General features: G+C 44.1%; 1 protein-coding gene across 1 annotated transcript in view; it reads right to left on the bottom strand.

The window, feature by feature from the left end:
* LOC115466832 (gastrula zinc finger protein XlCGF26.1-like) overlaps window positions 1-23,999 on the bottom strand; it is a 230,390-nt gene extending 206,391 nt beyond the window's left edge. Inside the window, exons 1-5 of the mRNA XM_030198380.1 lie at window positions 23,748-23,999; window positions 21,992-22,118; window positions 6,358-6,462; window positions 6,132-6,245; window positions 4,621-4,775 (exon numbers count right to left, since the gene is read on the bottom strand). Coding sequence (XP_030054240.1) covers window positions 4,621-4,775; window positions 6,132-6,245; window positions 6,358-6,462; window positions 21,992-22,118; window positions 23,748-23,771 — 525 coding nt within the window. The 5' untranslated portion in view covers window positions 23,772-23,999. The remainder of the gene's footprint in view (window positions 1-4,620; window positions 4,776-6,131; window positions 6,246-6,357; window positions 6,463-21,991; window positions 22,119-23,747) is intronic.
* Window positions 24,000-25,033: the final 1,034 nt, after the last annotated feature.

Below are 25,033 nucleotides of genomic sequence, written 5' to 3'. Positions count from 1 at the left end.
GGTACCCCTGCCTTTGCAAGGTCCATCGCCTGATCTATGTGACCAACTTGTGAACATACAGGTTCGAATAGGATAATTGATTACTCCTGAATCCCCAGATTTCTACGTCCTTCTGCTAATATTCTGTTGCTGGCCTCTCCGCCCTTGCCAACATCAAAGAGCCCCCCCCACTGTAGATATCTCAGAACCAGAACAGTATAATACAGTCAAGTTCACAATTGCTATTTATGAACATTATGGACTCATATTTTATTTTAGCAATAATCCTGTTTATATATTGGAAAGGTTCAATTTTATTTCATTTTCTTATTATTCCCTTTTTAGCTAAATCATGCTGCTAATGACGGTTTCCATCATAAATGGACGTTCATAACTGGATCCTTATGGTTTTAGATTTAATTTTCAGTGTACTTTCATTTTTGCATTGATTCTGAATATTTCTAGCAAAGTTTATGAAATTCAAACTGATACTGCCTATACAAGGGTATCATTTAGCCATACAATTATTTAGTGGTAGTGTAACCTATCTAGGTATATCTATCTTTAGAATCACCTTTCTTAGTATAATTTTCCTAGGATCTCTCTCTGTGGAGTCTCATAATTATATAGATATATGTATGATGCAAACCCTAATGGTTTCTTCAGCCTATTTTTTTTAATTACACCATTGGCAGTTCTATACACAAAAATTCCCCTTATTGCCTCCCTACACCCTCCATGACGCAAACAAACAAAAGCAAAGCACATCACCTTCATTTGACGATCATGTGTACATTGATGCAATTGGTGCTCCAAGAGGGGTATGCAAGAAGATAGGTACCCGGTGTTGCACCTTTATCCCTAACAATACTGCACCAGATGGATCAATTACTAGAGCATTGGAAGGCCTCAATTTACTCTCTGAACAACTTGCCACCAACTCTGGGGTTGATACATCTTGGACAGGTTGGATGGATAAAGCGATTGGTAAATGGAAGACATTTATCATTTCAGTAGCTACTACCATTATAGTGGATAGCAATTTTTGTGTTTGTAGGATGGCATATAATCCCGTGTGTCAGGAATTTAATAGAACACTTAATTGAAACTGCTATTAGCAAGAAAGAACCTACAGGACAATATGTCTTGTATGAAAATCTCATGCTTAAACCAGCTGGGACAGATACATCAGATTATCTCCCCATGCATAGGTCAAACTGCTATGCAACAGATGCAATAGAAAGTTCTGTAGCTACTCAGTAGAACACATAGGATTGCTGAGTGTTAAGAAATGCTAACCAATATGTAACCAATATATACTTTGCAGAAATATATATATTTTAATCAGCTTATGGTAGAGAGAAATTTTAAGAATATAGCAATCATATATATCTTTTTTATGCATTATCATATGTAATCATGCTTGTAGATTTGTAGAAATAGCTTTAATGTAATAAATTTAGATGGATGAACACATTTGTGTAACTAACTACAGATTTCAAAAGTTTCAAGCGGGGTTACATCTTAGAAACAGGCCACGGTTTGGGTTGTGTAAAGGGAACATCATATTCCCCACTATTATGCATATGTCAGCACCTATGCATATAACTTCTGGTTTTTCATGCACTCTGCACGGTATAGGTTCACTGAAATTCTCAAAGGCCAGTACCCTCCCACACATTGTAGACTAACACCTTCTGGAATAGACGGTAGTAATCTAGACGTTCTTCTTTATGCTGCCCCCGCTGTGGGGACAGCAAGAGGGGAGCTGTATAAATATAGTACAAGCCTGAGGCCTACTGCCCAGCCTGGGACCTGCTGGAAGAGCTTTGGCCAGCCTAAGGGCTGCTGGGTAAAACAGGCCAAGGGAAGAATTGGTTTTAAAAGTAAATTTTCTAAGCTGACTTTAGTTTGATAGTGTGGAGTGATGAAAATAGATTTTGACCGCAGAGATAGCTGGGAGGGACCTTGTGCCAGGTGCATGAGAAAAGCAGAAGTGAAAGAACATTGTGGTTAGAAGACTGCCCATCTGCAGGAAAAAGGTGGGGGACTTGTTCCAAGGATAAATTTATCAAAATCTGTGGTTAAGAGAAAAAAAAAGTGTCATACAGCCACCTGGGCTACTTAAGTAGGAATAGTTTTTTAGAACTCCAATAGAACCTAATGGAAGGAAAGGGTATAAATATGATTGACATTTGGTATGTAAAAAGACTTTAGAGACCAGAGGCTGACCTGTGTCATCTCTGTCAAAGACCTCCTCATAAGAATACCTTGCTCCACTTCTATGTCTATGTAACCTGACTTGGGTGAGTAATAAACTTTAGCCTTGAACCTGTCTTTCACCTTCCTTATTTCTTACTTATGGGGAGTTTGTTAATCAGATATGGACAGTAAGGAGATCAAACAGAATAAAATGTCAAACCTTTTGGGTCTGATTGGGAAAATGTACATCCCTAGACAAACCCTTGACAGAGTTGTCTGGTCCATGGTTGATCCATGGTTATTCAGTTTAGATTGGAAGTTAGTGGGTTCAATGATTGGAGTCAGATGGGGTTATTAACAGCCTTCCCCACAAATTTAGGGGACCTAAGAACCCCTAATATTTAAAGCATGAAGGTGTGTGTATATGTGTATGTACAGACATGTTGGGGTATGTGTATTTATCTGAAAAAGCTTGAAGAGAGGCAGCATCAGTGGCCTGCCATTTGATTAAGATTATATCATAGAGGGTTTAAGGCACAGAAAATTCTCTTCATAGCCCTCCTAGGTGGATACATTGCAGGTGCCAATCTTTTGGTTATCATTTGGAGAGGTTATATGTTGTACAATATAATTGACTAGTGTGCAGCTGATACATCATGACCTTATGCATAAGTGTCAGATGAAATCTGAGAGGTCTTCTGTACCAAGCTGTTTTGTATAGGAATGGGAGACAGACTCCAGCTGGTGTTGTGTGAAGCCTCTAGTTTAAGATATGATTTTATCTTACAGCAGAGAGCAGCATCTTTTGCAGATCCTGAAGCAGTAATATATTTCACAGGCTCCTATTGAATATGGGATGGCATCAGAATCCAGGTTCTAAATTTCAGGTGCCCATGGTATCTAGTTCCTGTGATTTTTGCACCACACTGATTCCATAATATGCTTGTGTGGTAGATGACAGAGAAATATATTTACCTCGTGACATGAGGATGTCATGAATCTCCTTGATGACCTTCTTGTACAACTCCTTCTGCCTTTCTCCCAGAATGTCCCAGTCCACTTCCAAGAAATAAGCAGCAACATCCTTGAATATGACCAAAGCCTAGAACAGCAAACAGAACACCTTACATCAAACGTTTATTTTTTCATTTCATTTTATTAAATATACACTCACTTAACAACACACTTCTAGATGGTTTACAATGAACATATGTAATAGTTCACTTATATATAAAAAAAAATGGATACCAAAAACATAGGAGAGTGTAGGAGGGAAGTCCTGGAAGCCAAATTTAGGCTCTTAGAAAACTGAAAACTAAAAGAACCAGAGTAACAGTCTCACAAATACTCCCTGTTTCACATGCAGGAACCAAGAGATTTACAGAGCTCCAGAGTTTCAATGTTTGGGTGAGACAATGATACAGGGAAAAAGGATTTAGATTTGTTAGGAACTGGACAACATTATGGGGAAGGGGAAGTATGTTTCAAAAAGAGGTGTTGAACCTTAACCAGGGCAGAATCAGGCTGCTGACACAAATGTTTAAAAGGAAATACAACAACTTTTAAACCAACTTGGGAGAAAGTCGACAGTCGCTCAGGAGCAGATGAATTGGGGTTAGGTATCTTTAAAAGATTCAGAACAGGGAAGTTGCAACAAAGGGTGGAGTAGGCCGGACGTTTTAAGAGCAGATGGAGAGTAAAGACTGCTAACTATCCCTGTCAACTAGTAAGCATGCTGTAAATAAGACAAAAAACACACTTTGAAATGTCTGAATACAAATCCTAGAAGCTTGAAAAATAAGATGGGAGAGAGAGAGTATACTGCACTTAGGGGCCCTTTTACTAGGCCTCGGTAGGCTAAGGGGGAAACAGCACACAGCGATCCGGCAGTACTTCTAGCTCACACTGTGCCATTTCAGGGACAGATTTATTTTTTATTTATTTTTTTTTTTGGGGGGGGGGGGGGGGGGGAATCTGTAGAAGGAAGACAACCAAATGGAACACTGTGATATCAGGTATAAATTATATCACCATGATAGGGTGGATTAAACTGGAGGGTGGTAGCGCAATATGTTAAAGAGGATATTGAGTGGAACAGAATAAAAATTCAGCAGGAAACAGATTGCAAAGTGGATAGAGAGAGGTCAGAAATAGTGAGAGATACAGAGAAGATGACAAAACTTGATAAAGGATGAGTGATAGTAGCAACTAAACAAGATAAAGGGAAGAGAAAGAACAACATGGGATAATGGTGGGGGAGAAAAGAAAATGAACTGACAATGAAAAGAGAAAGGTAAAAAATTATATATATAAAAAAATAGAACAAACACATTATCTACACAACAAAGGTTAGATGTCAGAGGCTGTGATTATAACACTTCATTCTCACTATCCCTGGTCCAGAGGAGGCATCTTCCCTGTAGAAAAAGTTTGTATCACCTCATTACTAGCTTTAATCCAAGCTTCATCACATGCTTCAGGCAGTTCCTCACATGTGCCTGTGGTGGTCAGATTTCCTCTTTCCTTACATCCCTGAGTCCTGAATCCATCTTGCTCAAACCGGATTAAAATGTCAGGTTTGACACTGTAGGAGCCTATTATAAGAAAAATAAAGAGTTATAAGTTTGTTTTTTGTTAAGTTACCACAGAGTCATTAAGTGCCCAGAATTATGTACACAACAACAACAACAAAAGAATAAGGGTACTGCTGAGCTGATCATCATCATCAGAAACTTATTCTAGAAATACCAAGCTATTTCATAATGTGATGAGCAACTCCTTTCTCAACAGCTACAAACAGCTCTGTGGTAAATATCTGTCATCAGGAGGGGTTTTGTTTTGGGGTTTTTTTTACAGACTGTTTTCCATCTAATTTCTGTAGATCAGAAATCAGATTCTGCTGGACACCCACAACTGGAAAACTGTTAAATCATTATAGGGTAGATTTTTAGCTTGATGCAGTCAGCAGGTTTTAGCTGCTTATAACCAAAAGCTGAATTAACCCCAGAGAGTCAATACCAGGTCAGCATTAAATATACAGGTAAGAGTGGTCACACAGAAGTTAATAGGGCAGTGGCCAATACTCAGACCAGCACCCGGTAATCTAAGTAGATAAAGTTATCCATGTTTGTAACTGGTTAGTGAACTGAATATCAGTGCAACCAGTGAAGTGCTGGATCTGTCTAAGCTCAACCCTCACACTATCCAATTAATACACTGGCAGTCAGAGGGATATTCAGTGACACTATCCAGTTAAGGGCCACTGAGTATACGGGAATGACCAGCTCATTGATGTTTAACTGGTCAGGAGTCTCTCCTGCTCATTTAAACCCTTTTGAATACCAGGCCTAAGATTTTATAAGTCAAAGTGAAAGAGGTCTTCAGCCCCCACTAGAGGGCACTGGTGACAAAGAATTCCTAGAATGGGGGTGATTGAAACGGCAACAATGGCATAAAATGCCCCCATCCCCACATACTAAGAGGCAGGTATTGCCAGTTAACCCCCTAGATCACCTTATGCCTCTATTTCAATACTTAGAAGAAGGCTGAGGGGTTAGATTAAGGACATTGAGGTAGTCTGCACTGGTCTGCATTTTACGTCATCACCTACCCAAAATGGTAGAGAACTGACAAAAAAGACTGAGCCTTGCAGAAGGCATCATATAATTTCTATTCTCCTCCTGCTTTACAATTAGCCCCTTCCCACAATAAACATTAACTCCCTAATAAGGACTGTCTCTTACATGTCTGTGTATAGTGCTATGTACGTCTAGTTGTGCTGTAGAAATGTTAAGTAGTAATACTAGTAGTATTAGTGCTGCTGCTCAATCACACACCCCGGCAGTATCTGTTTTACAGAGAGGATAACAGTTTCTTATCTCACCAGCTCTCAATTCCTAAATAATCCTGGTGGAGTTTATTAAGATGTGCAGGAGGAGTAATATTCTTACTTGTTACAGGAGGGTGAGTCTGTTCAGACACCTCTGATTTAGGAGGATCCATCAAGGGGAGCTCTTCCTCTTGTTTAACACTCAACGAGAACACAGACGTTACAATCGGAAAGCCTGTTAAGAGAACACACATTACAAGGATTAGGAAATGGATTTTAAGTCTCCAAATGTCTGGAGACTTTAATCTGGAAATTCAAAGCCCTTCAAATCCAAAACATCTACTTACTCTTATTCGGGTTTTCTTTTCCCTCCCATTCAAAATGTTGAGTCAAATATTTCTCATCTTCCTTTTTTATCTTGACAATAACATCACGATTAACAATTGAATAACCTGTAAGTAAGTAGGAAAATGGCATTTAAATTTATATTTAGAGCCCCTGGAAAACTTCCTTTTGCGCCAGGATGTGCGCCCAATTTTAGGTGTGAGGATTTACACCTACTGAAACCTGGTCTAAATTCTCAGGAATCTTTGTTATTCTGTAACACTATGTGCAAATTCCAGGAACGCCCCTGATCCACCCATGCCCCTCCTGTGTCTGCACCCCCTTTCTAGATCCATGTGTAAGTTTAATGCCAATCAGCATAATTAGCACCCACGTATCAGTGCTAATTGGCTCATTATGCAATTAAATTGCATGCAATCTTGAGCATCAAATATAGAATTAAATCAACACACTAAATCTTGGGCTGTTTGTATTAGCCTAACAAGGTTTGGAGAGAAGAGGGAGCTGTAATTTGCTGCCTGATTTATATTAAAAGTTGGAGGTTATCTGGTACCTCATTTCTATTCGTGAACCTCTAAGCTGAAGTCACAGCAGGTGTCAAACTTCTTTGTGATATCTGGTTACCATCTGAAGGGGTTACACACTTTATGGGGTAACTGACTAGTGAGCAGCTGACAGTCAGTCCCCTTATACAGAAGTACCTCTCCACTCTCATCTCTCCCTACACTCCTCCCCGGGAACTCCGTTCACTGGGTAAATCTCTCTTATCTGCACCCTTCTCCTCCACCGCTAACTCCAGACTCCGTTCCTTTTATCTTGCTGCACCATATGCCTGGAATAGACTTCCTGAGCCGGTATGTCAAGCTCCATCTCTGGCCGTCTTCAAATCTAAGCTAAAAGCCTACCTTTTTGATGCTGCTTTTAACTCCTAACCCTTATTCACTTATTCAGTACCCTTATTTTATCATCCTCACCTTAATATTCCCTTTTCTCTTATTTGTTCTGTTTGTCTATCTTAATTAGATTGTAAGCTCTGTCGAGCAGGGACTGTCTCTTCTTGTTCAAGTGTACAGCGCTGCATACGTCTAGTAGCGCTATAGAAATGATAAGTAGTAGTAAGTTGTAATTCACAGCAAGAACGGTCAAAATGTTGTTGTACAGAAAAGGGAGACAGACTGCAGCTGGTCTTGTATGAAGCCTCTACTTTAAGGTAAACATTTATCTCACAGCGCAGAGCAGCATCTTTTGCGTCAGAAGCCAGATCTCAATTTCAGGTGCCCATGGGACCTTTCCAGCTCTGATAAAATAACAGCACCCATTCCATAATTGCCATTTTTGCAAAAACTTCATTGGCTACCAGTATAATACAGGGCAAAATTTAAAACTCTATGTCTGATCTTCAAGGCCCTCAAAGAAAATAGCCCTGAGTACCTGAAGAATAGGATGATCCTCAACACACCGCCAAGGACACTAAGGTCCTACCAAGGACTTTCACTAACCACACCCTCTCCAAAAGACATTGCACGATGTGATACCCGCAAGTGAGCCTTCTCCGGAGTAGCCCCCACACTCTGGAATGCACTGCCTGAAAGGCTCCGCTTAACACAAGACTAGCTCTACTTCAGGAAGCAGGTGAAAAGCTTGGCTCTTCCACCCGGCCTTTAATGGAAGAAGTAACTAACTTGTTAATCTCACTCACTCACACAAGGAGTGACACGGGCTGCATATACACTGCAGCAGGACATGTTTATCCACTCCTACCTTAGCTGAGATAATATTTAACCATCTCTCTAAACTCATGTGCACCTTTCTTTAAATTAATCACCATATTTTCTAACTCCTGTTACTCTCTTACCTGTCTATATGCTCTTTTATTATGCCCTACACTGTCAATTAAAATGTTTTATTACATATTTTGTTGACATTGTAAGTAGTAGGCTATCCAGCTTATAATCGAAAGAGAAAAACGCCTATATTGTGTTATGATTCTGCCGGTTTGGCTGAGGGGGAGGGGGGACGTCTCTTCTGATTGGCTGCCAGGGGTTGTGCTGACGTCAGGGGATAGTACTTTAGCCTGCAGCTGAAGAGTTTCTCTGCTTTTGCGTTACTTATCTGGTGGTAACAGGAAAGCCTGATAGGTTTCTCTCAGAACGTGCTCTAGGTTCTGACAGGGATCTGTGTTGATTTAGAGTATTCTTTTCCTTCCCTCTGGGTTAGCTGCTGCTGTGTGTGTGTGTGTGTGTGTGTGCGTAGCTCTGTAATCAGGGTCAGCTGCTCGTTTGTTTAGTGGGGGCTGGGCATTGCTCAGCCTCCGGGGCTCTGGGCTGAGTGAGAGCGTTCTCCTTTGTTTGTTTGTTTTAAGGATTTCTCTTCCCAGTGTCCTGGCCTGCTGGCTCAGTGAGTTTAACCCTTTGTGTACTGTGTGTATTGTATTCCTGCCTCTGCCAGTGTGTTTGTTTGGATGGGCCCCACTGTTGGAATGTAATCGTATTTTACATGCATTGCCTGTCACCTATTATTTCTCTGTGATTACTCTGTGACCTCTGATGTGAATTACTTAGAGAGGTCACACAGCTATGCAACTTCCTGTAGGGGTTAGATGCAGCACATGCAGCACATGGAGCACATGGAGCTCATGATCTCTCCTAACCTGAGAGGATCTATGGTGGTGTGAGCATCCATTACCATCTAAGCACATGGAAGGAGCTGATAATACAAATGTATAGTAATATGTATATATAAGTCTGTCTGATTATAATCTAACTGCAAACTGTGAGTAAACAGATGTTTTGTTACTTCAACTTTAAAGTGACTCAGCAGTGAATTATTCAGGGGTGAATGAGAGAGAGATGAAGAAAGAAATTAACATTTCTAAAGCTGAAGCTGTGTGTACTAAAATCTGCTAATTATTTACTACAAATAATCCAACAAAAGGGTTATGGGCCCAGGGCCAGGAATTGAAAAAGAAGAGAAATATTACCAGGCAGAAAAAAAGGCCACATTTTTCTCTTAAGTTTTAAAGGAAAGATTCAGTCTGTCTCTCTCTCCCCCCACACAGCAGACAGAAGGCTAAGAAAATGGCTGAGGGAGGAAATTCACCATTTTTCTATTCTCTCAAGGTGCCTAGATTAACTGAGTTTAATTATCAGCAGTGGGAATTAAGATTCATATGTTTCCTTCGAGCAAAAAGATTAGATATATGCTTAGACCAAGACAGAACAGCTGAAAATATGGCTGAATGGGACAATGCAAACTATTATGTGAAGTGCATGCTTTTGGAAGCTCTCTCAGAGAAACAAGCCATATTAGTGGAGGGAAAAGATACACCAAAGGACATTTTATATAAACTGAGAACTATGTATGCAACTACATATGCAAAGCAGCAACCAATTTGGTTGGCAGAGTTGAATGAAACCAAATTAAGGGATAAAAGTAAATGTAATGATCACATTATGTATCTTATGTCTTCATTTCAAAAGCTAGAACTTTCTGGAATTCCCATGTGTGATGCATTGAAAAGAGCATTTCTTTTTACCTCACTATCAAAGAAGTTTGATGTTTTTAGGTCTGTAAATGAGGCCATTGAAGGGCAATCTTTTGAACAGGCAACATCAAAACTAAGGCAGGAATGCATAATAAATGATTCTGAGGAGATGTGTTCTCAAAGCAAGTCAGAGAGAAATGAAACAAATTTCTTGGCAAAGAACAGAGGAAGGCGGAGCTATGGGAAAACTCCACCCAAGGGCAAGCTGATTTGCTACTCATGTGGAAAGGAGGGACATGTATCTAAATGGTGTAAGGAAACACAAAACACTCCCTCTAGCTCACCTAAGCCAATGGAACTAAAGAATTTTCAAACCAGGAAATGTATGAAGGACAAAGATAAACACAAGGGCTTTCTAATGGCAGAAAAATCTTTGACTATGGTAAATAATAATTCAAATGAAAGTACTTGGATTTTGGATTCAGGGAGCACATGCCATTTAACCAATTGTAAGAATTTCTTTCAGGAAATGTGTCCAGAGGAAGGTATTCTTAAAACTGCAAACGCAGGGACTGCTAAGATCCAAGCAAAAGGTATTGGATTCTTAAAATGCAAAGTGTCTAATGAAGTTAAAGAAATTCCTGTAAGTGATGTCTTGTATATTCCCCAAGCAGTTTGCAATATGCTTAGTGTATCTACATTAGATAAGAAGGGATTTGTGATTCATTTTGAAAATAGTAAGTGCACAATCTCTAAAAATGATGAAGTGTATGCTGAAGCTTTTATGCATAATGATGTTTATAAGCTGAACATTTCAGGTGAAGCCTCACATATGGCGCAAGTAAGGAAGAATGATGGTAAATGTAGTCTGGAAATCTGGCATCGCCGCCTGGGACATCGTGATTCTAAGGTGATCCAGGATCTTTACAGTAAGCAACTGGCCACCGGCATTCAGATAAGTGCAGATGCTGGTAAAATGGAGAAATGCATAGACTGTGTTACTCAAAAAGGTGTGAGACCCTCATTTCCTGCATACACAGGAAATAGGAGTAATAAAGTACTGGACTTAATACACAGTGACTTATGTGGACCGTTTAATATCCCATCATTGGGAAATAACAGATTTGTGCTAATATTCTTGGATGATTTCTCTAGATATTGTGTGGCCTATTTGCTGAAAGAGAAAAGTCAAGTCACAGACATGCTGAAGAAATACGTAGCCATGGTGAGCAATAAATTTGAAAGAAAACCAAAGGTTCTTCAGACCGACAATGGTGGTGAGTTCACTTCACAAAGCATGTGCACATTTCTAGAACAAGAAGGCATTCAGCATATCACAACAGTAGCTTATACACCAGAGCAAAATTCTGTTGCAGAGAGAAAATTTAGGTCACTTGTGGAAATGACCAGATGTATGCTGTCAGATAGCAATCTCCCTAAAAGACTATGGGGGGAAGCCATTCTCACAGCAGTGTACCTACAAAACAGAATGCCAACTAAAGGCGCTGAGCGCACACCACATGAGACATGGCATGGTAGGAAGCCAAACCTGTCACACATAAGAACATTTGGAAGTACAGCATATGCTCACGTACCAAAGCAAAGAAGGCATAAGCTGGATTCCACAACAGAAAGGGGCATTTTAGTTGGCTATACTCCAGGACACAAAGGATATAGAATTTTGAATCTGAAAACTGGCATTGTTGGCATAAGACATGTTACATATTTTGATGAAAACAAAAGGGTTGATAAAGGCTGGATTATCCCAGATGAGCCTTATCATCCAGAATATGAAACTAGAACCATAATAGACATGCCAGTGTATATAAATGCCATACCAAGGCAGATGTCTGAAAGCAACTCACCTGTATCTAACGAGGAACAGGCAGAGGAAGCAGACACAGAAAGGATCATTGAAGAAGACAGTACAGTTGGAGAAGGGGAATCAATTGGAGAAGAACTCTCAGATTTTGAGGATGCGGAAAGGTCAGACCAACCTGTTGTCAGACGCTCATCCAGGGAAAACAAAGGTGTTCCACCCCCAAGACTGTCTTACCTAACAAAGTCAGCAGAAGCTCAAGAGCCCTTAACATGGGATGAGATTGAGAAAATGCCAGCAGAAGAAGCTGCTGAATGGCGTAAAGCTGCACAAGAAGAAATTGATGCATTGGATAAAAATAATACTTGGATTCTTACAAAATTACCTCCTGGCAAGAAAGCTATAGGATGCAAATGGGTATTCAAGTTAAAAAGGAATGCACAAGGAAAAGTGGAAAGGTATAAAGCCAGATTAGTGGCAAAGGGATATCTTCAAAAATATGGAGAAGATTTTGATGAAGTGTTTGCACCTGTAGTGAAACACACGACAATCAGAACACTTCTGAGCATTGCAGTCTCAAAAGGCATGCAAGTCAACCACATTGATGTGAAAACAGCGTTTCTTCATGGAGAAATAACTGAAGACTTGTACATGGAACAACCAACAGGTTTCATAAATACAAAACAAAGACAGCTAGTGTGTAAATTAAACAAAGGTCTTTGTGGATTAAAGCAAAGTGCAGAATGTTGGAATGAAAAATTGCATGAAATATTGACAAATTTAGGATTTAAGCAAGGTGAAGCAGATAAATGCTTGTACACTAGGTGCACAAATGGACAATATGCATACATTTTTGCTTTTGTTGATGATCTGCTCATTGCAAGCAAAAGTGAGCAAGAGTACAAGGACATTGTAAAATGTTTAAACCACAATGTTGAGATAAAAGAACTTGGTAATGTGTCATACTATCTTGGTATAGAAATTGAGAAACAAAATGATGGTTCTTATCTTCTAAGCCAGAAGCAGAAAATAAATGAGCTTATTGAAAGTTTAGGTATGCAAGATGCCCAAGTTGTAAGCACTCCCATGATCACTGATTTTCTGAAGGATGAAACAGTAAGAGAACCTTTACCAGATAACATCCAATATAGATCAGCCATAGGTAAGCTTTTATATCTAGCTACCACATACAGGGCTGATATAGCAAATGCAGTAGGAATTTTGAGCAGAAGGGTCAGCTCACCTACCAAATCAGATTGGACTGCAGTTAAAAGGATGGTAAGGTATTTAAAGGGTACCATTGATTGTAAATTAAAGATTTCAGCCAATAGTAATCCAAAACTAATATGTTACTGTGATTCAGATTGGGCAGGGGATCATTCTGATTATAAATCCACAAGTGGATATGTGTTTATGTATGGAAATGTACAAATTTCATGGGCCAGTCATAAACAAAGTATTGTGAGTTTGTCTTCTACAGAAGCTGAATACGTGGCCGTATCGGAAGCGTGCAGAGAACTGATGTGGATTGAAAAAACTTTTGCTGGATTTTGGAATAGCTGAACAGAGACCAATCCAGTTAATGGAAGATAATCAGAGCTGCATCCGACTGTCACAGAATGACAAGGTTCAGTCACGCACCAAGCACATCGCAACGAAATACCACAACGTGCGAGAGTTGGCGAAAGAAGGGGTCATCAGTCTACACTATTGTCACACCAGTGAGATGACAGCTGACATCATGACCAAACCGTTACCCAGAGAACATTTTGTGAATCTGCGTATAAAGCTTGGACTTTGTATGAATAAATAATTGCATGACAGTTATGCATGAGAAGGGGTTTGTTGGAATGTAATCGTATTTTACATGCATTGCCTGTCACCTATTATTTCTCTGTGATTACTCTGTGACCTCTGATGTGAATTACTTAGAGAGGTCACACAGCTATGCAACTTCCTGTAGGGGTTAGATGCAGCACATGCAGCACATGGAGCACATGGAGCTCATGATCTCTCCTAACCTGAGAGGATCTATGGTGGTGTGAGCATCCATTACCATCTAAGCACATGGAAGGAGCTGATAATACAAATGTATAGTAATATGTATATATAAGTCTGTCTGATTATAATCTAACTGCAAACTGTGAGTAAACAGATGTTTTGTTACTTCAACTTTAAAGTGACTCAGCAGTGAATTATTCAGGGGTGAATGAGAGAGAGATGAAGAAAGAAATTAACATTTCTAAAGCTGAAGCTGTGTGTACTAAAATCTGCTAATTATTTACTACAAATAATCCAACACCCACTCCCTCTCGGGAGGGGAAGCGTTCTCTCTGATTGTTTGTTGATTTATGGCACTCTCTCTCTGCTGGCTCTACAAGCTTAACCCTTTATGTTCTGTGTGCCTCTGTCTACAGTGGGTTTGAGGCAAAGGCTTTCTGCCTTCCTTTGTGTTTGGTTCCTCTGGCTTCTGCCTGGGGCTCCTACCCTGGTGGGGAGGGGGTTGCTGTGTTAGTTCCCCTGTCCTGCGCTAGTCCCCTGCGTGGGCGTGGCCCGCTCTGGTCCTTTGTTTCCCCCTCTGCTCTATTGCTGGTGTTCAGCGCGTGTCTGGCATCTTGGGGCCCTCTGGGTTCTTTCACCCCTCCCTGTGTGTGATTGGGTTCCAGTTCAGCCGTGAGGCTCGCACGAGTGGCTCTGTCTGTGTGGGTTCCGGTTCGGCCGCGAGGCCCGCCTGTATGCCTATTTCCCTTCTTCCTGAGGGACTGGGGGGAGGGGTAGCTTAGGGGGTATTGTGTAGCTGGGGTGTGCGGTGGTGGGTCGGTCTCCCCTTGGCCTGGGTCGGCGCATTGCTGGCCTCGGCCAGGGCCCAAGGGCTCACGACCAACCCAACGGATTACATATTGTGACCCAAATCGGGAGATGGGTGTCTTTCTCCCGTGGGCGCCCAAATCGGTATAATCGAAAGCCGATTTTGGGCGTTTCCAACTACAATCCGTCGTGGAAACGGGTAAAGTTGATGGGGGCGTGTTGGACGCGTGGTGAAGGCGGAACTGGGGTGTGGTTATCGGCCGAGGAGAGATGGGTGTCTTTAGCTGATAATCGAAAAAAAGGGAAAATTAGGTTCTTACCTTGGTAATTTTCTTTCCTTTAGTCATAGCAGATGAAGCCATTACGTATGGGCCATTACGTATGGGTTGTGTCCATCAACCAGCAGGGGGAGATAGAGAGCACTCAACTTTTCATAGTGCCTCATGGCCAGCCAGCTCCACTGCCTCTTCAGTATTTGAATCTTCCAAAGCAGTATGGCAAACCGCAATGGGAATAACATGAACTTTCCTCACAGCGAACGATGGCCCCTTAACAAGGGCAACTCAAAAGGAGGGAATGAACACATCCTCCTAGAGGGAATAAACTCTTCCTCCTTATTGTATAACTGGAGGGGATACACGCAACCTCCTGAAGGGAATAAACTCATCCTCCAAAACATAAACTGGAGGGAATGGACTCATCCTCCTATAAGTGAACATGAATCCTGAAGACTGTTTTCCAACTTTCTCCCAAGGAAGGAACTTCAGGAAACAAGAACAGAACCTGAAACAGATTCACAGCATACAAACAATCATACAGGGAGGGCTCATGGCTTCATCTGCTATGACTAAAGGAAAGAAAATTACCAAGGTAAGAACCTAATTTTCCCTTCCTTGTCATCAAGCAGATGAAGCCATTACATATGGGATGTAACAAAGCAATCCCTATATAGGGTGGGAACAGGTCACACCACGCGCTAGCACTTGTGCTCCAAAACGCGCATCCCTCCTAGCAGCCACATCCAGCCTGTAATGTCAGGCAAAAGAGAGCTTAGAAGCCCATGTTGCTGCACTGCATATCTCTTGACGAGAGTGTGCTCCAGTTTCAGCCCAAGAGGAAGAAATCGCTCTGGTAGAATGCGCCTTAAAGGCTACAGGCGGAGACCGGCCGGCAAGCAGATAAGCTGAAAAGAGAGTTTCTTTGAGCCAGCGGGAAATAGTGACTTTAGACGCTGGAGACACTCTGCGAGGACCAGATAGCAAAACAAACAGATGATCATAGATCCTGAAAGAGATAGTAACTCGCAGATACTGCAGCAGAGTTCTGCGCACATCCAACAGGTGCAACTGCCCAAAAGATTCTGGAAACTCCTCCTTATCAAAGGAGGGCAAGAAAATAGGCTGGTTTAGGTGAAACGCTGAAACCACCTTAGGCATGAAGGAAGCACGGTCCGAACCGTGACCCCGGACTCTGAGAATTGCAGAAATGGGTCTCTACAGGACAGCGCCTGGAGCTCTGACACCTGTCTCGCTGAAGTAATGGCCAAAAGAAAAATGGCCTTTAGTGTCAAATCTTTCTCCGATGCTCGCCGAAGCGGCTCAAAAGGAGAAGCCTGTAGGGCCTTCAAAACTAGCCCCAGGTTCCAAGCTGGACAGGGTGCTCGCACGGAAGGCCGGAGCCGAAGCACCCCACTAAGAAACCGTGCCACATCTGGATGAGCAGCTAAAGACACGCCTTCAACCTTACCACGAAGGGAGGCCAACGCTGCCACTTGCACCAACAGGGAATTATAGGCCAAGCCTATTTGTACACCATCCTGCAAAAAGTCCAGAATCGGTGAGACAGGAGCCCGCATGGGTGTGATCGCTTTTGAAGCACACCAAGACTCAAAATGGCGCCAAATCCTGGCATAAGCCACGGAAGTGGAACGCTTGCGGGCCTGCAGGAGAGTGGAAATGACTGAGTTTGAATAGCCTTTGTCCCTCAATTGCGCCCTCTCAATCGCCATACCATAAGACCAAAGCGGCAGGCATCCTCCATGGCTACCGGGCCCTGTGACAACAGGTTCGGTACCAGAGGTAAAGGAAGGGGAGCCTCCACTAGCATCTGTCGGAGGTCTGCATACCAAGGCCTCCTGGGCCAATCCGGGGCGATGAGGACCACTTCTCCTGGGTGCAGCCGAATCCGCAGGAGCACGCACCCTATCAAGGGCCACGGAGGGAACACATATAGTAGGCCCGGAGGCCAGGGCTGAGTCAAGGCATCCAACCCTGCTGAGCGAGGATCTCTCCTTCTGCTGAAGAAGCACGGGACTTTGGCATTTGAACTTGTCGCCATAAGATCCACCACGGGCTTGCCCCATTTGGCACATATCTGCAGGAATACTTCGTCTGCTAGTTCCCATTCTTCTGGATCGATCTGATGCCTGCTTAGATAATCGGCTTGCATGTTGCTCTGACCTGCAATGTGAGCTGCTGACAGAAACTAAAGATGCAGCTCGGCCCAGTGGCAAATCTGTTCGGCCTGCGCGGCCAGCGCTCTGCACTGAGTGCCGCCTTGTCGATTTATGTAGGCCACTGCTGTCGTGTTGTCCGACATCACTCTGACAGCCAATCCTTCCAGGGTCACTTGAAAGGCCAGAAGTGCCTGAAACACTGCTTTCAACTCCAGGCGGGTGATGGACCACTCCGACTCCTCGGGTGTCCATAGACCCTGGGCATGCTTCCCCTTGCAATGTGCGCCCCAGCCCTTCAGGCTGGCATCTGTCACTACTAGACACCAATCGGGGAGCGCCAGCGGCATTACTTGCCACAGCATGCTGTCTGAGAGCCACCACTCCATGCTGAGTCCGCAGGAGCCAAGAAAGTCTGCATTGATAGTCCTGAGAAACTGGAGACCATCTTTGAAGTAGGGAATACTGTAGAGGTCTCAGGTGCGCTCTCGCCCAGGGCACCACTTCCAATGTGGCTGTCACCGATCCCAGCAGCTGGACAATGTCCCAAGCTCGCGGGCGGGGCATCCTCAGGAGCAGACGGACCTGATTCTAAAGCTTGCACCGCCTTAGTTTGGGTAGGTATACATAGCCCGAGTCTGTGTCGAACCTGGCCCCCAAATATTCTAGATATTGCGAGGGGGTCAGGTGACTTTTGGCCATAGTGACGACCCAGCCTAGAGATTGAAGTACTGAGACCACTCTGGCTGTAGCTTGATAGCTCTCTGTTACAGAGTCTGCTCTGATGAGCCAGTCGTCTAGGTACGGGTGAACCCTGATACCTTCTTGCCTGAGCAAAGCAGCTACTACCACCATTACCTTCGAAAAGGTTCGGGGAGCTGTGGCGAGGCCAAAAGGCAAGGCCCGGAACTGGAAATGTTTTCCCAACACCGCAAACCTCAGAAACTTCTGGTGCGGGGGCCAAATTGGTATGTGCAAGTAAGCTTCTTTCAGGTCTAGAGACGTGAGAAACTCTCCTGGCTGTACCACAGCAATGACAAGAGCGCAGGGTTTCCATGTGGAAATGCTGCACTCTCAGGGACTTGTTTAATTCTTTTAAGTCCAGAATAGGGCGAAAAGACCCACCTTTTCGCGGCACCACAAAGTAGATGGAGTATCGGCCGTAGCCGTGTTCGGCGGGAGGTACCGGGGACACGGCCCCTAACTGAATCAGACCTTGCAAAGTCTCCTCTACCGCCGCCCGTTTGGCGGCAGAACCGCATCAGGACTCCACAAACATGTCTCTTACTGGGGCGTTGAATTCTATTCTGTAGCCATCTCTGATCAGGTCCAGAACCCACTGATCTGAGGAAATATTGGCCCACTCCTCGGCAAAGAGGGAAAGACATCCTCCGATGACAGGAAGCGAGGAGGGGGGCCGGCGCACCATCATTGAGAGGGTCGCCCCTGAACTCCAGGCCTAGAGCCGGTTGGCTGCGGAACACTTGTCCGAGCAAAAGGAGCTCCTCTGCTGAAAAACGAGCACGAGAAGTGAACCCAGCAGTACGCCCCGGGCGGTACCTTCTAGCTTCATGGAAGCGAGGTCTATAAGAGGAGTGGACCGCCTGGCCCTTGGAGGAAGGCCTCGGCCTATCTTCGGGCAAGTGCTGGGGTTTAGGATCTCCCAGGCCTTTAACAATTTTTTTCCAACTCCTCACCAAATAGGAGAAGGCCTTGAAAGGGCAACTTCACCAACCTTTGCTTAGAGGCCATGTCCACTGCCCAATGTCGTAGCCAAATAAGATGGCGAGCCGCCACTGCTACTGTCATTTGTTTAGCCAAAGCTCTGACAATATCATAAAGGGCATCAGCCAAAAAAGACAAGGCCGACTCCAGCCGCGGAGCCACATCCGAGAAGGGCTCCGCTCCATCTCCGGGCTGTTCCACTGCCTGTTGCAACCATGCCAGGCAGGCTCTAGCAGCATAACAACTGCATGCAGACGCCCGAACAGTAAGACCTGCAATTTCAAAGGACCGTTTAAGTGCTGCTTCCAGCCTATGGTCTTGTATATCCTTCAGGGCAACTCCTCCTTCCACAGGGAGGGTAGTTCTCTTGGTCACCGCAGTGACTAGGGTATCTACTTTAGGCATTGCAAAGCGAGCCAAATGCACCTCACGCAGAGGGTATAATTGCCCCATAGCCCTGGAAACTTTCAAAGGTCCCTCGGGGTCAGCCCACTGAGCGGAAATAAGCTCTTGGATGGAGTTATGCAAAGGAAAGGCTCGAGCAGGCTTTTTGGTACTAGCCATCCTAGGATTCACAGAGGAGGCCATGCCACTGTCAGGCTCTTCAATAGAAAGGACCTGTAGGGCATCTGAAATAAGCGCTGGCAGCTCATCACGGTGGAAAATCCTCATCGCGGAGGGATCATCCATGTCCTGTGGTAATTCTGCACCTGACTCTGGCTCCTCAGACCACGAAGGCCTGCCAGAACTCTCCGAATCCTCACAGCCCGACCACGGGGGGGAAAAATTAGGTGCACCACAATCTGAAGGGGAATTAGCCCTTCTACGCTTTTCTTTATGCCAATTAACAGGGAAAATAGCCTCAGCGGGCAGTCCCAGGCCAGAATCCACCGGGGGGGGGGGGGGGGGGGGGGGGGGGACGACAATAGAAGGGGCCTCAGACGACCTTTCAGGGAGAGCTCTTTTCAGCATGTATGCTTTATGCAAAAATAACACAAAATCAGGGGAGAAAAACTCGCCCTGGGCACCCAGATCCCGTCCGGGGCTAGCCGCTCCCTGAATAGCCTCAATTCGAGGTGTCCCCCCCCCCCCCCCGGGCTCAGGGCTCTCCGCCTCTACGGAGGCCGCGTCATGCGGAGAATTCAAAATGGCGTCCGCTGCCAGCTCTGAGCGGGAAGAATCATCGCTCGCCATGCTCGGGCCGGCTCTTACACCTGTATAGCACGATTTACAGAGCCCCGCTGCTGATTTGCGCTTGCCACACCAGGAACAGCGCTTTACATTTTCTGCAGCCATCGCCGAAAATGGCGGGAAAATTCAAAATGGCGGTTTCGCACCAGCAACACCCCGATCGCGGGCCCACCCCGGAGGAGTTAGAAAACACTCTTACCTCACCGGACCGAGTATCACAGCTCCGGTCCCATAGAAGAATCACAGGAAAACCTTTTTTTTTTTAATGCTGTGAGGAAAGCAGAGGTAATAAGAATTCCGGAAGCTCAGATGAGTGGGAAAGGCAGGGAAAGGCGAACCAATGTGCCTACATCCACTGAGTGGGAAAGGACAGGGAAAAGCAAGCTAATATGTCCACATCCACGGGGGCATGGGTAAGGCAGGGAAAGGGCTAACCTATGTGCCTTCAAAGTGAAGCTGCTATAGCCTCTAACACCCCGGCTAACAACTGGCAAGCCAGGAGCCACCCCCAGGCAGATTTTTGATGGAGCTCGAAGAAGCTGTAGCCACCCTTCTTGGGGAGATAGAGAATACTGAAGAGGCAGTGGAGCTGGCTGGCCATGAGGCACTGTGAAAAGTTGAGTGCTCTCTATCTCCCCCTGCTGGTTGATGGACACAACCCATACGTAATGGCTTCATCTGCTTGATGACAAGGAAAAAGGCGTTTTTACCGTGATTTTGGGTCACTTTTTTTGGACCCTTTTTTTTCACGAACAGGTCCCAAAAAAGTGCCCCAACTGACCAGATGACCACTGGAGGGAATCGGGGATGACCTCCCCGGACTCCCCCAGTGGTCACTAACCCCCTCCCATCAAAAAAAACCCACTTTAAAAACTTTTTTTCCAGCCTCTATGCTAGCCTCAAATACCGTACCCACCTCCATGACAGCAGAATGTGTTCTATCCTGTGACAGCCTTTCCTTGGTTCTGATGTGGCTCTCGGGTGAGTGTGACACCTTTTCTGTTAAGGGCACTGCTGGGTCACATCAGCAATGCATTGTGGTGGGTGTAGGGTATTGGACTCTGTGATTCCACTAGCTTGTGTTAAATGCTCACGATATTGGTAGTTGGTAGGCTCTACTCCCATGGTGCTTTTCCCCGTTTACTGGGTCAGAGTGTGCCCTGTTTTGTTTTCCGGTAGTCCATGAGGTAGTGGCCATTTTTGTAAGCCAGTTTTAGATCCCTTTCACGTGTTAGCCACGTTACAGAACTTAGTTCTTACCTTGAATGTGGCTGAAAGAGGGCATTGTACACCATTCTGCCAGCTCTGACCTTCTGCTCATCTCAGTACCAGGGAGACTCGTTGCCAGTGGGGCACAACCTCTGATCTGCAGTCAACTGTGAGTAAGCGTGCTTATTCCAATAAAGGACGTTTTCGGAAAGATTAGTCTTCAGGTGTCAACTGGTGTACCAATGTTATATAGCAGCAACAAGTCCTAGAGGCCTGCGTGTATGCAGGTCCCTGGAGCACTTTTAGTGGGTACCACAGTGCACTTCAGCCAGGCGGACCCAGGCCCCTCCCCCCCCCTACCTGTAACACTTGTGCTGGTAAATGGGAGGTCTGCAAAACCCACTGTACCCATATGTAGGTGCCCCACATTTGTGGGTAGTGGGTTTTGGGGGAGGGGGTTAGGGGCTCAGCACCCGTGGTAAGGGAGCTATGCATGTGGGAGCGTTGTCTGAAGTCCACCACACTGACCTCTAGGGTGTCCAGTTGGTGTCCTGGCATGTCAGGGGGGCGAGTGTACTACGAACCGTGGCCCCTCCCACGACCAAATGGCTCAGATTAAGGCGTTTTTGAGCTGGGCGTTTTTAGTTTCCATTATCGCTAAAAAAATCAAACGCCCAGCTGAAAAACATCCATTTTTTCGAAAATACGGTCTGTCCCGCCTCTTCATGTACCCGTTTTTGTACATAGACGCCCATGGAGATAGGCGTTCGCGTTCGATTATGCCCCTCCATGCCATACTTTGTATTGTTATTTGAATATTTTTACTGCTGTAATTGTCTACTGCTCATGTTTGATTTATTCTTACTGTACACCACCTTGAGTGAATTCCTTCAAAATGGTGGTAAATAAATCCTAATAAATAAATAATGATAGCTAAGGCATATTTACCTTTTGATGTGAGGATGTCATGAATCTCCTTGATGACCTTCTTGTAAAGCTCTTTCTGCCATTCTCCCAGAATGTCCCATTCCACTTCCAAGAAACAAGCACAAACATCCTTGAATGTGACCAATGCCTGTAACAGCAGACAGGACATCGTCAGACACAGCTTCATTATCATGTCTTTTAATAGACTTTGTTATATGATCTCTGTCAGTAAGAAGGGTAGACAATGCAATGGCACTGGAGACCAGTGATGGACTTTAGCTGGCGGGGGTTGAGGACCCCCGTCAGCCAAGGTATTTGCTGCAGCAGTGGGTGGGGAGTGGCAGGCAGCAAGGTGGGGATGGGTGGGCAGTGCGGCAGCAGAACAAAATGTGCCCCCCACCTGGGGCTCTGGCCCCCTCCCACCACAAAGTCTGGCTGCGCCCCTGATTAGAGCAGTGCCCTAACGTGAATTATGTAAAAATTTGCATTAAATTAGACCCCCAAATACACAACGTAGAACTAATTTGCATAAAGCCAGAGCACAAATAAACCCATGGCAGACATGTGCAAGTTTCCCAAACCTGAATACTTCCATTAAAACTCTTGTGTACACTTTTGAAAGTTATTTATTTATTTTATATTCTAGGTGTCAGTGTAGGTATCCGGTGACCTCACTGCACCTGGGCGATTTTTTGTGCCATTTAAGGGTCACCCTTGTTACCAAAAAGCCCATAAGCTTCCCCCTCCTTTCCCCAGCAACCACTGGGCTTTCTTTAATTAAAACTGCGCCATATGGGGGCATGCGCAATCGCTCAAACACCCCGATTTCAGCCAAAGTAATAGTTCCATAATTAGACCATTCTCAGGTCACAAGTCCCCCCTCACTCAAATTATGGAATAAAATTGATGGTACAGTGGTTCCTATCCTGAGGCTTTGGAGCCATCAGTATCTTTTTCTACCGCAAATGCTTGGGTGATGTCACTGATGATGTCAGACGTTTCCCCAATGTTGTGCTCACATGCCCAGCGATTCACAGGCCCCAGCAAATCTGGGACTCTTCCTACCAGCCATACCTGGCTCCCTTCACCTCAGCAGCGGCACAGAACTCCGCAGTTTTCCCGCAGCGGACCCGCCACCGGCAGCAGACAAACCCTCAGAGCTCCCAAGACCGGGTAAATTATACTGGCTACTTTAAGCTAAGTGCTTAAACAGATTTATTTTAAATTCTTATTATGAAAATGAAAAATGAAGATAGTTTGAAAAAATTATATATCTTGAATGGAAGACTTGGCCTTTCCCTCCCCCCCTCCATGGAAGACTTGGCCTTTTCCGCCCCCCCCCCCCCCCCCCCCCAACTCTGCAGAGAGTTGTACTGCAGTCCAGTAATCCCCAATATAATGGAGGATTATGTTAGTCATAGTGTATAATATAAATTTTTAATAAATCTTATATTGGAGTTGAAGTATAAAATGTTTTGTACTTTTTGGGATCTTGACAGTTGTAACCTGGATTGGCCACTGTTGGAAACAGGATGCTGGGTTTGATGGACCTTTGCTCCTCCCAGTATGGCAATACTTATGTACTTATTTTCTAATTTTCTGTGTGTTTTAAGTTTACTGTAAACCTCTTTGATCTTAAGTGGAACTAGACCTACTGCTTCACTCCAACACAGACAAATAAAGAAAGAGAAGAGAAAGCTGAAAAAGCTGTGCACAGAAATGTTTCCTTTTACTACTGGAACCCTGTGTACAAAGAGGGGAGAGAATAATTTCTTACCTGATCAGAAACTAGGGCAGACATTTCCCTGTTGTCTTCCCTCTGAATTTTGCTGCTGGGATGGATTCAAGATGGAGATTTCCCTTTTTCTGGACAGATGAATAAAACAGGAAGAAGTTGAGCTGGCTCCAGGTCTCAGACAAATTCCCTCCTCTCTCCCTCTGCACATCTGAGATGGGTCTTGAAGGGATTTCCAGGCCCAAAAGACAGAAAGTTTCTGCTTTTGTTCTAAGTATTTTCCCTCTTTGCAGCTCTGCACTGCAGACACTAAATAAGAAAATCCCCTCCTCCCTTATGAGCTCTCTGCCTCCCTCCCACTTCCGCTGAGCTCCTCCCTTCTGCTGAGGTCATTTTAGGATTTCCCACCTACTTAAGGTGGATCTGTGTAGAAAACAGCTAACAGACCAGGAAAATGAGTTAATCCTGTTGCATCTATGTCCCTGAGGTTCTTGAGACCTGAATCTTTCTGAAAATTCTGAACCTCACTTTATGTACTTTTACATTTACATCTTGTTAGTGTTTATTTGGGCAGTTCAATGAATTTTATTTTTGTGCAAAGTGCTTCATGAAATTGCATTAAGACAGCAAATGCAGTGCAGTGATTGGATGGTAAAAGATCTCAACTTCTGGATCTGTGTTTAACTCCTGGCTGTAAGGAGGGTTGAAACAGTGTTGCCAGATCTGAAATACATAGGGTTACCATAGTCCGGATTTACCCACAGAAGCCTTTCAAGGTCACAGCCAGAGCTGCCAAGGGGTCTGGAATTTTGAGAGGGAGATTTTAGTACACGCCCCAGCTCCTTCCATTCTACCTTGGCTCCGCTCACTCTCATCATCTTTTTTTCTTTTCCATAAGAAAACAAAAAGATTTTAAATGTTCCCAAGTTTCAACCCAATTCATGTTTAATGTGGGATATAAATGATAGACATAAGTAAATAAATAAATAAATAGATAGACGCTCTGAATGTTGAGCACCTGATTCTCATGATGTCTGTTTTAGAGGCCCTTTATCTTGAGAAAAAATAAAATCTTTGCACAAATATAACTGTCCTACCGTGTCCCCATAACCAGCCTCTCCAAATGACACACTGATTACAATTTCTAACAAATTAGTAATCTACCTATGAAAAGTTATTCCCTTGTTATACTTCCTTTATGTACATCTGTATACTGCACAAGCCAGCATGTTTGAAAATATAAGTGAGATTAAATTTAAAAAAATGCTACCAACAATTAAGAATGACAACGTGGTAAAGCAGCTCATAGGTTTGCTTGCTTTGTTTTG

Source organism: Microcaecilia unicolor, chromosome 3 (assembly GCF_901765095.1).
Source record: "Microcaecilia unicolor chromosome 3, aMicUni1.1, whole genome shotgun sequence".
Classification (NCBI taxonomy): domain Eukaryota; kingdom Metazoa; phylum Chordata; class Amphibia; order Gymnophiona; family Siphonopidae; genus Microcaecilia; species Microcaecilia unicolor.
The sequence above is the reverse complement of the archived record's forward strand: the minus strand, read 5'-3'. Positions and strand labels throughout refer to the sequence as shown.